General features: G+C 45.0%; 1 protein-coding gene across 2 annotated transcripts in view; it reads right to left on the bottom strand.

Annotated features, from left to right (window-relative positions):
• GALNT18 (polypeptide N-acetylgalactosaminyltransferase 18) overlaps positions 1-15,362 on the bottom strand; it is a 356,848-nt gene that overhangs the window by 50,885 nt on the left and 290,601 nt on the right. For both annotated transcript variants that reach the window (XM_054438882.2, XM_054438883.2), the window contains 2 exons: positions 11,400-11,537; positions 5,787-5,882 (listed from right to left, as the gene is read on the bottom strand). In XM_054438882.2, the coding sequence (XP_054294857.1) occupies positions 5,787-5,882; positions 11,400-11,537 (234 nt within the window). The remainder of the gene's footprint in view (positions 1-5,786; positions 5,883-11,399; positions 11,538-15,362) is intronic.

The following is a 15,362-nucleotide window of genomic DNA, read 5'->3' as shown; positions in this document are numbered from 1 at the left end:
GAAACTCATCAATGGTGAGAGTGGTCAGAACAATCCTTACCTTTGGGTGGAGGTATGACCAAGAGGACAAATTAGGAAGCCTTCTGGAATGATGGGTTTGAACTTAATGGTGACTGTACAGTGTACACAAAGTTAAGAATTGTGCACTTAAGATTCGTGTATTTTAGCATAAAATTCTACCTCAATAAAATAGTAAAACAAAATAAAGGCCCAGAGAAGATTAAGATGATGTTGCAATTGTGTGGCAAGACAAACTCTTGAACTCAGGCATCCCAGTGCCCACTTCACTGTCCTTTCCTAACTCCCTTACATTTTTGGTGCCACAGTCACTCAGTGATGCTCCAATAGTTTATGGGTAGGTTTTCTGTTTTGTTTTGTTTTTTTGAGATGGAATCTCACGCTGTCGCTCAGGCTGGAGGGCAGTGGCGCAATCTCAGCTCACTGCAACCTCTGCCTGCCAGGTTCAAGTGATTCTCCAGCCTCAGCCTTCTGAGTAGCTGGAATTACAGGTGTGTGCCACCATGCCTGGCTAATTTTTAAATATTTTTAGTAGAGACAGGGTTTCGCCATGTTGGCTAGGCTGGTCTCGGACTCCTGACCTCAGGTGATCTGCCAGCCTTGGCCTCCCAAAGTGCTGGGATTATAGGCGTGAGCCACCACACCTGGCCTATGGGTAGGTTTTGACCAAGGCAGGCCCCCATGGCAGATGGCACCATGGGGTCAAGGAAAGTCAGTCCAGGGTTGGCTGCAGCTAGAACCTTGAGGGTATTTACACTGAACAGGAGTCAGGGTTAAAGTGGAGTAATAATGGTAACACCATCCTTATAGAAATACTAATAGATAACATTTATTGAGGACTTACTACATACCAGGTATTGTTTTAAATATTTTACATGTGTTAAATCCTCACAACAACCTTTTTGGTGTATCTACCATTGTTAGTCCACATTTTACAAATTAAAAAAATAGGCCTAGATTTTAAAACCTTGCCAAGATTTTACAACTAGAAAGGTTCAAAGCTGGTATTTAGATTCAGGCAATCTGGCTCCAGAATCCACACTGTAACTATAACAGATACTGTCCCATATTGTATCATCTGCAGCTGGTAGAGAACTGGCAGCCTCTGCTCAGGCCGACACCTACCATCACACAGACAAAACATTCAACATTTGTCCAGTGGTCCAGATAAGATCATAAGTATCAGAAAGCAGAGCAAGAATTTACAGAAAGACCAACTACTTGTGACCTGGCTACCTTGGCCCACATTCAAGGATAACATGAAGATATTCTATGCTGAAAACCCAGGTGCCCAACTTCATTAGTAATCAGAGAACTGCAAATTAAAACCACAGAGTGATAGTACTATACACCCACTACAATGGCTATAATTAAAAATATGGGTAATACCAAATGTTGGCAAGGATGTAGAGCAACTAGAACTCTAATATAAAGCTGGGAGAAGTAAAAATTGGTACAATTTTGGAAAATTGTTTGGCAGTTTATTAGTTGGCTCAGGCTGTCACAAAGTACCACAGAGTAGGTGGCATAAATAACAAATTTATTTTCTCACAGTTCTGGAGGCCGGGAAGTCCAAGATCAAGATGCTGGCCAATTCAGTTTCTGCTGAGGAACTACTTCCTGGCTTGCAGACAGCTGCTGTATCACTGTGTCTTTCATGGCAGAGAGAAAAGAAAGCTAGTGATCAAGCTCTTTGATGTCTACTCTTGCAAGGACAGTAATCCTATCAGATTAGGGCACCACCCTTATGACCTGACTTGACCTTAATTACTTCCTCCCTTGAAATACTACCAGGGTCAGGGTTTCAACATATGATTTTCAAGGAGGGGCACAATGTAGTCCATAACATTCTGCCCCTGGCTTCCCCAAATGCATGTTTTTAAGGCATGCAAAATACATCATTCCACCCCAACAGCCCCAAAGGTCTTAACTCATTCTAGCATCAACTCTAAAGTCCAAAGTCTCATCTAAATATCTTCTACATCAGGTAAATGAGACTCCAAGTACAATTCATCCCAAGGCAAAATTTCTCTTTGAATGTGAGCCTGTGGAATTAGATAAGTCATGTGGTTCCAAAACACAACTGTGGAAAAGGCATAGAATAGATATTCTCATTCCAGAAGGAGAAATCAGAATGAAGGAAAGAGTGATGAGTCCCAAGCAAGTCCAAAATTTTAGCAAGTCAAATTCCATTAGCTCTTAAGGCTTGAGAATAACCCTCTTTGGCTCAACGCTCTGCCCTCCAGGCCCACTGTGGTGCCAGAATCACTACTGTGGCTGTGTGGGGTGGCCCTGGCCCTTAGGCTAGACAGGGCACCAGCCCTTCTCCTGGCCTTGTGGTGGGAGTGGCAGCCCTGATGATCCCTAAAAATGCCTTTTGCATCATTCTTCCTTTTCTTGAGGAATAGAGCACATTCACAGCCAAATAGCTCTATGGTCCCTACAGTCCTATGGACTCCAAGTCCAACAGCATTCTTTCATTCTATCCCACTTTCTCTGTCCCCTTTAGTTCAAACTGGCAGTCTCTCTACAGGTGTAATTTCATCTCTTTTCCTGGCTTCTGTTGAAATGACTGGCAAAGTCCACCTAAGTCAAACTCATGTTCTCTTTATCATGAGCCACACCTTAGTGTTTTTTTCAGAAAGAGCTTTCTCAGTTTTTTGCAACATGGATAGGCTGATAATTCTTCAAATCTTTAAGTTAAGGTTAAGTGAGGTCACAGGGATACAGCCCTGACCTGATAGGATTAACATCCTTATAAGAATAGACACCAGAGAGCTCATTGTTCTGTGCTGTCTGTCTCTCCCATGTGAGGACACAGCAAGAAGGTGGACATCTTCAAGACAAGAAGGGAGCCCTCACCAGAAACTGAATTGGCCAGCACTCTGATCTTGGGCTTCCCAGCCTCCAGAACTGTGAGAAAATAAGTTTATGTGGTTTAAGGCCTGTGATATTTTGTTTTGGCAACCTGAGCAGACTAATACAGGCAATGTCTACTAAAAGTGAACATATTTCAACCCTATGACTCAGCAACTCTGTTCCTGGGCATAAAACCAAAAGAAGTGAGCATATATGTACACCAAACGACATGATCAAGGCTGTTCATAGCAGCAGTATTCATGATACTTCCAAACTAGCCATAGTCCAAGTGTCCATCAGCAGTTGAATAGATCATGAATTATGGTATGTTTATAAAATGGAATACTACATAGTAGTAAAAATGAACAAATTACAACTACATGTAATAGCAGGGATGAATCTCAGAAATGTAATGATGAAAGTGTTCCCTTTTCACCACATCCATGCCAACATATATTGGTTTTTGACTTTTTAATTAGGCCATTCTTGCAGGAGTAAGGTGGTATCTCATTGTTGTTTTAATTTGCATTTCCCTGATGATTAGTGATGTAGAGCATTTTTTCATATGTTTGTTAGCTGTTTGTATATTTCTTTTGAGAATTGTCTATTCATGTCCTTTGCCCACTTTTTGATGAGATTATGTGTTGTTTTTATTTTTTTTCTTGTTGATTTGTTGAGTTCCTTGTAGATTCTGGATATTTATCCTTTGTTGGATGCATAGTTTGTGAATATTTTCTCCCACACTGTGGGTTGTCTGTTTAATGATTTCTTTTGCTGTGTGGAATACTTTTACACTGCTGGTGGGAATATAAATTAGTACAACCACTATGGAAAACAGTATTGATATTCCTTCAATAACTGAAAGTAGAACTACCATTTGATCCAGCAATCCCACTTCTGGGTATCTACCCAAAGGAAAAGAAGTCATTATATGAAAAAGATGCATGCACATGCATGTTTATAGTGGCACAATTCACAATTGTAAAAATATGGAACCAACCTAAGTGCCCATCAACCAATGAGTGGATAAAGGAAATGTGGTATATATTCATCATGGAATACTAATCAGCCATAAAAAGAAATAAAATAATATCTTTTGCAGTAACTTGGATGAAGCTGGAGGCCATTATTCTAAGTGAAGTAATCCAGGAATGAAAAACCAAATATCGTATGTTTTCACTTTTATATAAGTGGGAGCTAAGCTATGAGGATGCAAAGGCATAAGAATGACATAATGGATTTTGGGGACTTGGCAGGGAAGGTTGGGAGGAGGGGTGAGGAATAAAAGAGTACATACTGGGTACAGTGTATGCTGCTTGGGTGATGGGTGTACTAAAATTTCAGAAATCACCACTAAAGGACTTATCCAAGTATCCATGTAACCAAAAACCACCTGAATCTCAAAAACCATTGAAATAAAAATAAAAATTAAAAAAATATAATTATGAAAGAAGTCAACATAAGAAAATATATACTATATAGTCCTATTTATATAGAATTCAAAATCAGGCAGCAATACTCTTATTTTTGATCTGGGTGTGTTCACTTAGGAAATTGATTAAGCTGTACACTTATAATTCATTTATTCCCTCTATATATGTTTTACTTCAATACAATGTTTAAAAAGATAGTCACTCATTAAAAATGCCACACCATTGTAACAATGAGGAATGTGTTGCCATACTGGGTCGTGTGGGCATAGCCTGATTTGCTGGCCTGCAATTAACCAGCCAGTAATGTCACAGCAACTCAGTCCCCAAAAAGGACAAGATGGTAGAGGTCACAATGGACAATCCCCTGGGAGGGCTCATCATTCACACACAGAGTGACATACATGTCATGATGTCCTTCACTTGTGTGTTTCAGTAGGCAACAGCTCTTTTAAACACCCTTTTCATTGTAATTGCACACATAGGCATATCTTATATGCTAAAATATCTTTTTTTTTTTTTTTTTTTTTTTTTGAGATGGAGTCTTGCTCTTTCACCCAGGCCAGACTGCAGTGGCACTATCTCGGCTCACTGCAGGCTCTGCCTCCTGGGTTCACGCCATTCTCCTGCCTCAGCCTCCTGAGTAGCTGGGACTACAAGTGCCTGCCACCGCATCTGGCTAATTTTTTGTATTTTTAGTAGAGATGGGGTTTCACCATGTTAGCCAAGATGGTCTCGATCTGACCTCGTGATCCGCCCGCCTCGGCCTCCCAAAGTGCTGGGATGTGTACTTCTGGAGATAAGTAAACTCTGGGAATGTTATCAATTCAGAACAGGTCAGCCTATGACATTTTTGGTCAAGGGTTGTCTGCTGTACTTTGTTCAACGAACCATTTATCTTGCCTGTGTCTTGGCATCCTCTTTGAGTATCTGAAGCTTAGACTATGAATGGGGAATTTGTAAGAATAACTTATTTTCCCGGTAGCTGCCCTTCATTCTCCACCAGGAGAAGGTCAGAAGAAGAGCTGGAAAGAAGGCCCGTGGCTATAAATTTTGGCCCCAGCTATGATCTACTAAAGGGCAGAGCTGAAGACCATGCCATGGCACTCTGAAGGGACTTTGACATTTCAGGGGGCTTGGGAGAACCTCCCACTCTTGCTAGGGAGCAGCTTGGTTGTCAGAACCAGAACTGTGATATACCCATAGTTTCCCCAAAGGAAGCAGGTGTTTCTCTTTAGAAATGTAACCCCTTTCCTCCTCCTCATCCTGGAGGATCCTGGAGTCATAGTATCCACTCCCCCAGCTTCCTTCCAGGCAAGGCAGGTGTGATCCATCCTCTTCAGCTCATGAGGATGTGCCCTAACGAAAAGCCCCAGAGGCCCCTGGTCCCAGAGCTGCCATGACAGAGCCTAGCTCTCCTTCCCCATGCCAGGCACTCATATGCACACTCCTGGCACAGGAATCTCTTAGAGGACTCACCTGAGGTGTCATCCCATGGCAGATGTACATGATGGGGACATTCTCTGTATCTGGCCCCTGGTCAAGACACAAATCAGTCTTCAGAGAATTCTGCAGCTGAACATCAGAGAACAGATGGCCACACCAAAGAGAGAGGAAGAGAGAGAACAAATGAATTAACTCTGGAGAAACAAGTATTCTGCTGAGACAGATTTCATTTCCATAATCAGCCCAAGGCCCTTGAACACTATAGAACCAACAAGCACCAGCTTTTGCCTTGCATAATGGTGCTGAGAGGAGACCAGCCTCCTTTGAAGGAGAAACACTTACATGTCATTAAACAGTGAGCTGGGTTCTGGGAGTTGAGACAGTCTGGGCAAAAACAGGAGATGCGCATGCATGTGCACACACAAGATGGTGCTTGTTCTTCAGCCCCTCCACTTCCTCAGGGGTGGGACAACGGCCTTCAAGTGTCCCTGAGAGAAATCTTTGCTCTTTAGTGTTGGGGGAAATGGGCAATATCTTAGCTATTTTCAGGCCTCAGAGGTCCCCTGGGACCAGATGCTCTCTGCCTCCTGCAGACCCAGCAGTGGCTTGGCCAGCCCCTTGGTGGCCCACCTGCTTAGGGTCTTCCAGAGTTGGAGGTCGGGTGGGAGAATAAGAGAGGAGGGGGCCAGGGTGGGAGCAGGAGAAGAGAGCGGCATCTCTTACCCTCACCTACAGGTGGATGGATCCAGTCTTGGCAATTAACACATGTCTGGGTAAAACAGCTTATATTCAATGTCACTTTCTTGCTTATACCCACTCTCAGCCCTCAGAAGGGCAGCCCATAGACCTCATGGCCCTGCTCACTGGCCACAACTGAGTGGACCATGGTGGCCACCAACCCACACTTCAGAATTAATCACTCTCTTTCTCTCCCTCTCTCTCCTCCCCATCTCATTGCTCTCTTATCCTGTCTTAGGAACCTAAACAGAACCCAGAGACTGTGATTGGTGGGTGGTGGCCACTAGAATTGCAAGGCTGTTTAAACTGGGCATGGAGTGTTCTGTTGGCCATGGCCATGTGCAAGCAGAGAAAGCCAGTTGTGATCAAGGATGTGATGATGCACGAGGCAGACAGAATGAGAGACAAGGGAGACCATCTTGCCCCTGCAGCGGCTTCAGTGGCTTCCCAGCTGGAGTGTCCTACTCCTGTAAGAGTTTGTGGTACCTTCACCCCCCTCACCTTAACTTGAGCTGGCTTGACTGGGTTCTCTCCTTAGCAATCAAAACACTCTGCCTAGAACAGGGGCCTGGAGATCAGAATCCAGGGAAGTCAAGGACAAGAGACCACAGGGAGGCCATCTATCTGGGGGGAGGCCAGAGACAGTAGCAGGGCCTTTGTACTCCTGACGGTTTGTGGCAGGAGTGAAATGAAGCCAATGAAGAGGCATGAGATGGAGCTGATAACCAGAGGCCCACGTGTGTTCCATGCATACCCTGTTCCTAACAGGGGACAAGGAACAGAGTTGAATTCTTTTCTTTTGAACTTCCTTTCCTCTACTGGGTGGTAGCACCTTAATCCCAAACTCACAGTTCAGAGATTCTGAAGAAATACTGCATGAACGTGTGTCTCAGGCAGAACCCCCAGTAGCATTTCTGCAGCAAATCCTCCATTATAAACCAATTGCTTGGTTTGCCTTAGTGGGAAGAGCGTATGTAAACACACTTTGTTCTTGTCCTACAGCTCACGAAGAGGTGGGTGTCATATCTAAAGCCAAGCACTGTAACCCACTAGGAAAATCTGCTAACTGCTGTTGCAAAGAGGAAGGCCTGGAAAGCCCTGATGTTAGACTTGGCTTTTCCCTGGGTTCTTAATGCCAGTGCTTCGGTGAGAGGGTGGGTGTCTTTTGATAAAGTCCTCCCTGGCTCTGTGCCATTCCTCCCCCCGCCCCCCACCATCCCTTAGGCAGGTAGTCCGCTGAAGCAGCTAGAAGCAACAGGCTGGGATGGAAACCTGGCTCCAGCTGAGGGGTCTTGAATAAAGCAATGTAACTCCTTCCTGTTTGTTTTCTTCCCTCTAAAATAGGAATAATAATAGTGTCTACCTCATAAGGCTGTTACGAGGATTAAGTGAAATAATATCTGCAAGTGCTTAGCATAGGGCCTGGCAAATAACAAATGTTGCAGTAATTGTTGGCTGCTATTATTATTGCTGTAACCTTCCTCAAAGCCATTCAGGGAAATCAGCTTTTAGGAATGCATCTATGTGTCAGGTACCATGTGAAGTGCTTTCCACATATGTCTCACCTAATTCTCATAATGACTAGCCAGCCCAGAGATAGTATCTCTTTTAAGGATGAAGGAACTGTGGTGTAGTAACAAGCTCCACTCTCCTCCCTGTCTATAGTGCTATTCAGCCTGTGTGGACACTTCCCCATATCGCCCTTGGTCTTGGCCTCCTCTTTGCCTCTTCCCTTGGCTCTCAGCTTATCTGCCACTCTGGAAGCCTTTCCTGACGCAAGTCTGGTATGAGACCACTGCGCTGTGCTTCACTAGCACCCCATTTCTCTTAGGGCAGCACATAGCAGGTTGCATTCTTGCTCCTTCTTCACTTGTTTGTCTCCCCTGTTAGTCATCAGACTGGGTCTCAGTCTCACTGTATATCATACAGGCCAGGCACAAAGGAGATAGTCAACACTTGTTGAGTGGGTGAGTGAGTGGGCACATGAAAAACATGAGTAAATGACTGGCATTCCCAAATGAATGGAATCATAGTTGGACAAGTGATAGAGCTGGTCTCTGTCAGACTCCAAAACCCAAGCTCTTCCCGTAATGCAAATGGCTATAATCCTGAGACTGTAAAATATGCCCTATGAAATGGCATTACTGCGACCACTAAGGTTTTGCACATTGTCAAGTTTACATAGCCATTAAGGGGCAAAGCTAACATTCAGAAGCCAGGCATGTCTGTTTCCAGATGCCCCTCCATCTCTACTCTCAGCACCAGAGCTGTGATTAATCCAAAGCTACCCCATCTCCTGGACATGAAGCTCAATGATCCAGGGGAAACTTATGCCCACACGATGGGGCCCACAGGTCCTTAGGCCTGCAGGAGTCATTAATGGGACCTATTAGTGGATTAATGGGCTGGGCTATAGACTTGATACTGGCTCAACTCAGAGTCCCAGAAGTCATTTGTCCTGAACAATGTCATTTGGGCATGAGTTGGAACAGAAAAAGGAAAAAGATTATGCCCCTGAAAAGACATCTCATCTCTTCATTTTAGGATAAAAATAATTACCAGGAAGAATGATTTAGACCCAGCAAATACTCTTGCTATTGTGGCTGCATCCCACTTTGCCCATCTTCAGCCAGTTGCCCCCATTAAGAGTTCATTATGCTTTTGACAAGCAGGCATGTCTCTGCTCATGTAGGGGCTTGGCCTGTGGAGGAGGCAGGAGAGAGGGGAGGCTGGCTGGGCCCTGAGCAGTGGTGGGCTGATGAATGTGCAGGGGGTCAGAGCCCTCTGCCAGCCACAGGGATGGCTAACACAGTTCAGCCGTTTGGGATGGCAAGTGTATGGTTTTCAGTGTGACAGTAAACATAGGCCCAGCTCTGGACTCAGACAGATCTAGATCACAACTCTATTTGCCACTTACTATTTGACAAACCAAATGTTTCTGGGGGTGGCATGGAGGGGCCACATGTTAAACCTGTTGCACATGTGTATAAGATGAGATGCTTTTGCTTGGAGGATGAGAATGCCTTTGGCCAAGACCCGGAATCGCAGTGGCCACATGTACACACCTCTACTGTTATTGCTTCTCCTGCCTCTCTGGGTGAGTTTGGCTAATCCTGCTCAGCCACAGCTGACAGCCTGCTGAGAATATGAATCCAGAAGCTTGCCCTGGGTCACAGAGGCTTGGGGCCAATAGTTTCTCTGGAGCCACAGCAGCATAACTCTCCTTTTAGGATTGGGTTCAACCATGGCCAAGCAGCACACATAGCTTGCTATGGGTGGAGTGTGGGGCATCAAAGGCAGCTGTGTCCTCAGGATGGTTCTGGGGAGGTGAATGGGACAGATAGGCACCTTACAGTGCAATATGTTTCCGTGGTGACAACAGGATCTGGAGTCTCAGGTACTACCTGAGCAGCACTGGCTGAGGTGTTTGCTGAGATGTGAATTGCACCAGCCTGAGAAGTGGAGAGGTGAGAGGTCACCGCATGGTTCTCTTGGGATATGTCAACCATGCCATGGGGACACTCATGGGAGGATAAGACTGTCTCCTACAAGCTGGCCTTCTGGATAATAGAGACCCTGGGGGCAGAGGGCATGGGTCTAGGATTCCAGTTCTGTCTGCTTTGGAATCCTAGGATGTATATGATATAAGAGTTGCGGGGCACATAGGAAGCACTGAGCCCCATCTCTCAGCAGATTCTTCCCCCTCATAGGCAATTGTCCTGTTCAATACATTCCCATCTGGGGCAGGCTTTGAACTCAGCTCTAACCACAGCTAATCAAAAGAAGAGACCTCAGTTCTTCCTTCAAGTTTTCATCCTGAGATATCAAAAAAGGTCTGAGGGGACACTCTCCAAAGGGAGGAATCAGAGTGATATCAGAAGCTGGTTTTTTAGACTTGGTTTCACTGCTGATTATGTGAGCTTGTGAAAATCACTCTTTGACTCTGTTTCCCCACCTGTGACATGGAGATGATATAGCTAATCCTACACAGAGTAGTTTTGGGGGGTTGTCATGGCAAAAGTTTATGTGTTCAGACTGTAAGTCAGCAAAAGCCAGGCAAGATAGCCAAAAATCAATCAAAATACCATTTAAAATACCTTATGGCATTTGACCTGTATGGTCCAGGGAATATTGAGAAAATGGGAGAGTTTATCATATTCGAAGTATTTTAACCTTAGACAGAAAATACATTTTTGCCTAAGGTTACATATCTACAAATCTTAGATTTTCTTTTACTCTATGGGGATAGTATTGAATTACCCCCATTTAACAGATGAAGAAACTGAAGCCCTTGACATTAAGACACTTACCTGGGAAGCAGCCTGGTTAAGATTTGAACCAGGTCTGTCTGACTCCAAACCCTATGCTCTGCCCCCTCCATCTTGCTCCCTCCCATCAGGGAGAACTGCTCTGTGCCCATCAACAAGCAGTACTAAAAATACAGCAAATACAATAAACTCAAGATGGCTCTGTTTCTAGATGTCTTCTCAGGGAGGCTCTGCATGTGAATGGAAGGCATCAGCTCCTTGGTCAGGGAGGCACACAGGGTGACTCATAGACCCTCAGGCACCCCAGCTGGAAGAACAGCAGGTGTTTGTTATCTTACATTTTAATCTTAAGCTAACTGCTTTATTATGTGTTTTATTAAGCGGAATATGCAGGTGTGGGGCCAGAGCTGAATTGCTTAGGACTATAAAGGAGAGACAAGTACCTCTCTCAAGGGACTGGAGGGATTTAGGTTATAAAAGTAAAGGCTGTCTTGCAGGTGCAGAACCCAGCACCCAGTCCCCAGGCCTACTGTTGTTCTTCACGTGAGCAGCCGAGAGGCTCTTTCCCTCCTCTCCCTTTCTTCACTATGCTTCTTTCTGTCTGTGTCTGAATGAAACCTAGAGGAGGTCAGCTCCTTACCACTCCATAGGCAATGATGTCTGAGTACATCCTCATCTCTGGGTACACGGTGACCAGGTACCACCGGAAGGTCTTGCACTGCAGCTGTTTCCTCAGAGCCTTCCTTGCGGTGATGTCCCCGATGTCAATTCCTGAGTCCTGCACAGGGACGCGGAAGCAGAGATGAAGCCACTCCCAGGTTGCAGCTTCTCCCCAAACTCTGCTTTGGCATGACCTTGTGCCCCCAACCAAGATTCCTAGAGACTGGGGAAGGGACCATGTGGCACATTAACTCTTGCATTTTCCCACGGGTACCTTAACCCCATAACCATCCTCATTTAGGCTATGAAACACGAGGTCAGCATTGCCGGGCCTTGTCACCAAAGGCCATTGAAAATAAAGATGCCAAATCCTTAAAGAAAAAAAAAAAAGCTATAGTCTGGGTGTAGATGAAAGAAATGGGAAGAATCCATCTGAATAAAACTTTTCCCTACCTCAAGAGGCAAGATGAGAGATTCTGAGCTTTAAGGTGAGAGAGGGGAAGAAAAAAGCATTGAGATGAAATGATGCTAATTCTATAGTATTAATAATACTATTCCTAAGAATCATAACAGCTAAGGCTTAAACATTTCCAAAGTGCTAGGCTGTATTCTGAATGAGACATGCAATATATATTTATTTACTTTTATTTATATGTCTGTATTTTGTCCCGTTCATGCTTATAAAGTAGCACTACATAATCCTCCTTTACGGATGATGAGTTGAGACAAAGAGAGGTTCAGTAACCTCCTTGGTAACTTGCCCAAGGCTCCACAACTAATAAATGGTGGAACTGAGAATTGAACCCAATTAACCTGGGTCTAGAGTTTCTGCTTTTAATGTTACTCTACGTGTTTGGAAGATCCCGTCCTTCTGCCTCCTCGGACCAAGTCCTTGCAGGAGAAGCAGACTCTCTCTTTAAGCCTGGGAGTCTTGGCATCTAGAGTACTTGTTTCCCTCCTTTCTCAGGAGCATCAGAGAGGTGGCCCCTGAGCCACCACGGTGCATCAGCCAGGGAGCAGAAGTGACACATGATTGTGTCCAGGAGTGAGAAGGCTAGAGAAGCCCCCCTCCTCATATTGCTTGTAGAGCAGAGTTGGGCAGCACTAAGAATTCCTTGGCCTGCATACCAGCTGTTGAATGGGGCACAGAATTGGCTGAGAAAAAGCTGATGCAAAAGCAGAGGCTGCCGAGGGATCCATCCTCTGGGGATCTGATGAAGACCCAGTGCATCTCAGAAGATGACACCATGGCAGGGATGAAGGCCAGCAAGCAGATGGGGCATGTGGTATCCCATAAGACGCCAGCCCAGAGTGGAGGGCAGATGAAGTGGAGCTCTCTCTCACTGACACTGTGGTCCATATGCTCCCTGTGTGAATCCCTCGTTCAAACATCAGCTCCAGGGATTGAGCTACTGAGGTTGGGCAGATTTCGTCTAAAATATCTGAGAAAGATCACAAAAATGGCTCCATTTATCTGGACATGAACAGGGCAAATTTTTGACATCAGACAATGTGGTCTTGAGTAAAAACACAATTTAGGGGCCGGGCATGGTGGCTCACACCTGTAATCCCAGCACTTTGGGAGGCCGAGTAAGATCAGGAGTTCAAGACCATCCTGCCGAACACGGTGAAACCCCATCTCTACTAAAAATACAAAAAAATTAGCTGGGCATGGTGGCGGGTGCCTGTAGTCCCAGCTACATGGGAGGCTGAGGCAGGAGAATGGCATGAACCCAGGAGGCGGAGCTTGCAATGAGCCGAGATTGTGCCATTGCACTCCAGCCTGGGCGACAGAGCAAGACTCCGTCTCCGGAAAAAACAAAACAAAACACAACTTAGATATAAAAGAGGTAGATTCCTTTTTGCCCACAAGAGTTCAGGCAATATAAAAATTTGAACCTGCTACAGCCTGAAGGTTAAAGTTCTAGAACGATGAGGAGCTATTTCAGCTTCCTAGTACTTCTTAATGACCTCATCCATGACTTGTCTGCTGCACACTCCTGCCCAGAGCCTTCTCTGCAACTGTTATCCAAGCCTTTCTCTGCTGGACTCCGGCTCCTTAAGGTCGGGAAACTTCCATCAGACTCACCTCTGTGCCCCCAGGCCTAGCACTGAGCATGAGCTACATTGCTGGGTGAAGAAAATATTTATGAAGTGGTGAACACAGGAACTGGCAGTAGATGTAATCTACCTTCCACTCCGACCCTAGAGCATTCATTAAGTATTAACCCTTTACACTCCATGGTACTTTCTCCTTACATCAGAAAACTGTGTCCCAGGACCCATTCATTCCTTCTCCCTTCATGTTATAATTGCCTTTATGTGACTAAATGTAACACTGTGTCTGTTTTATAGGGAGCCAGTAGAAGAACCTTCTCACAAAGGCCTCTGTGTTTTCCTAAACTTCTGGGTTCCCACAGGAAAAGTTTCTTTCTGCACTTAGGAACAGGGCAAAGTTTGCCTCCCTCCATATGATCGAGTAAAAGATGAGATAGGTACAATCCACCAGGTGGCCGTCTCCTGCTAGGAAGCTCAAGAACTAGTCCTTTGTTCAGCTTATCTTTCTGAACATCAAGTCCCCTTCCCCTTCCTGTGTATTAATTGACTTTTGCCTTTCCATTTTAATAGTTCAGCATATCTGCACTGTGTGTTTACTGTAAATTTCATCAAACCCATCTTCAAAGCAGGAGGCATATATTGAGAAGAAAGTAAACCTTCTCTGAGAAGGTCACCTTGGCCCTTATTAGAAAACAATAAATGCATCTTCCTCTTTTGCCAAGTACTTGGTGTAGTGAGTTGAATTGTGGCCTCCTCTAAAATTCATGTCTACCCAGAACCTCTAAATGGGACTTTATTTGGAACCAGGGTCTTTGCAGATATAATTAATTCAGGATCTCAAAATGAAATCATCCTGCGTTTAGGGCTTGCCTAAATTATGACTGTATGTGACTATATATGACTAAAATGACTGATATCTTTATAAGAGGAAAAAAGAGTGGTCTGGACACACATAGAGACAAAGAGGAGAAGGCCATGTGAAGACAGAGGCTGAGACTAAGGTGATACATCCACAACCAGGGACCCCTCAGGGCCACCAGAAGCTGGCCGAGGCAAGGAAGGACTCTCCCCTCAAGACGCTGGAGGGGGCACAGCTCTGCTGGCACCTGGATGTTAGACTTCTGGCTTCCAGAACTGGGAGAGAATAAATTTCTGTTGTTTGAAGCCCCCAAGTTCATGGTAATTTGTTACCATAGCCCTAGGAAACAAATATATTAACTTAGCCACATAAAAACTGCCCAGTATTGCAGCCACATAGTCACAAAATTCCTTGTAGTCAGACTTAAAGGAGGGCTATCACTGAAGCACATGACAAGCCATCCCCGGCTCTCAGCCTGTCTTTGGGCAAGAGAAGCAGTCTAGAGCTCCTGAACACTGCTTAAGAAAATATTGATGTTTTGCTGCAGACTGACTTTCTGTTTATTGATAAACAAACTGATTTTCAATTAAAGTAGCAGGATGCAAGAGGTGGAGGCTCTTTGGCCTTCCAAAAGCTGGGGACTGGACCTGCTAAGGGAGCAGGTGAGAGGGCCAGTTCTGCTCAGTGCACAGCTCCGAGGAGGCCTCAGCTTAGAAGGCAACAAGCAGAGGATGTCTGCCCAGCATGATCATTTTAAAACTGTGGAAGGAAAGTACAGGGCATAAACGATCACATCACCGACAAGAGTTAACACTTATCTAGCGCTGTGTGCCAAGCACTGATCAAAGTCTTTACGTGTATTAACTTATTTAATTCTCAAGGCAGCTACCTGGGCAGGGTTGAAGGGCTCCAGCTCCATATTTGCAGCTGGGATGCTGTAGACGAAAGGTTAAGTAAATTGGGAACAGATGTGCTTGCAGCTGAGGAAAAGGGATTGGGGCATAGCTATCTCAGGGGCAGGGGGTA

Source organism: Pongo pygmaeus, chromosome 9 (assembly GCF_028885625.2).
Source record: "Pongo pygmaeus isolate AG05252 chromosome 9, NHGRI_mPonPyg2-v2.0_pri, whole genome shotgun sequence".
NCBI classification, from domain to species: Eukaryota; Metazoa; Chordata; class Mammalia; order Primates; family Hominidae; genus Pongo; species Pongo pygmaeus.
Note: the sequence above shows the minus strand (reverse complement) of the source record. Positions and strands in the feature narration are given on the sequence as shown.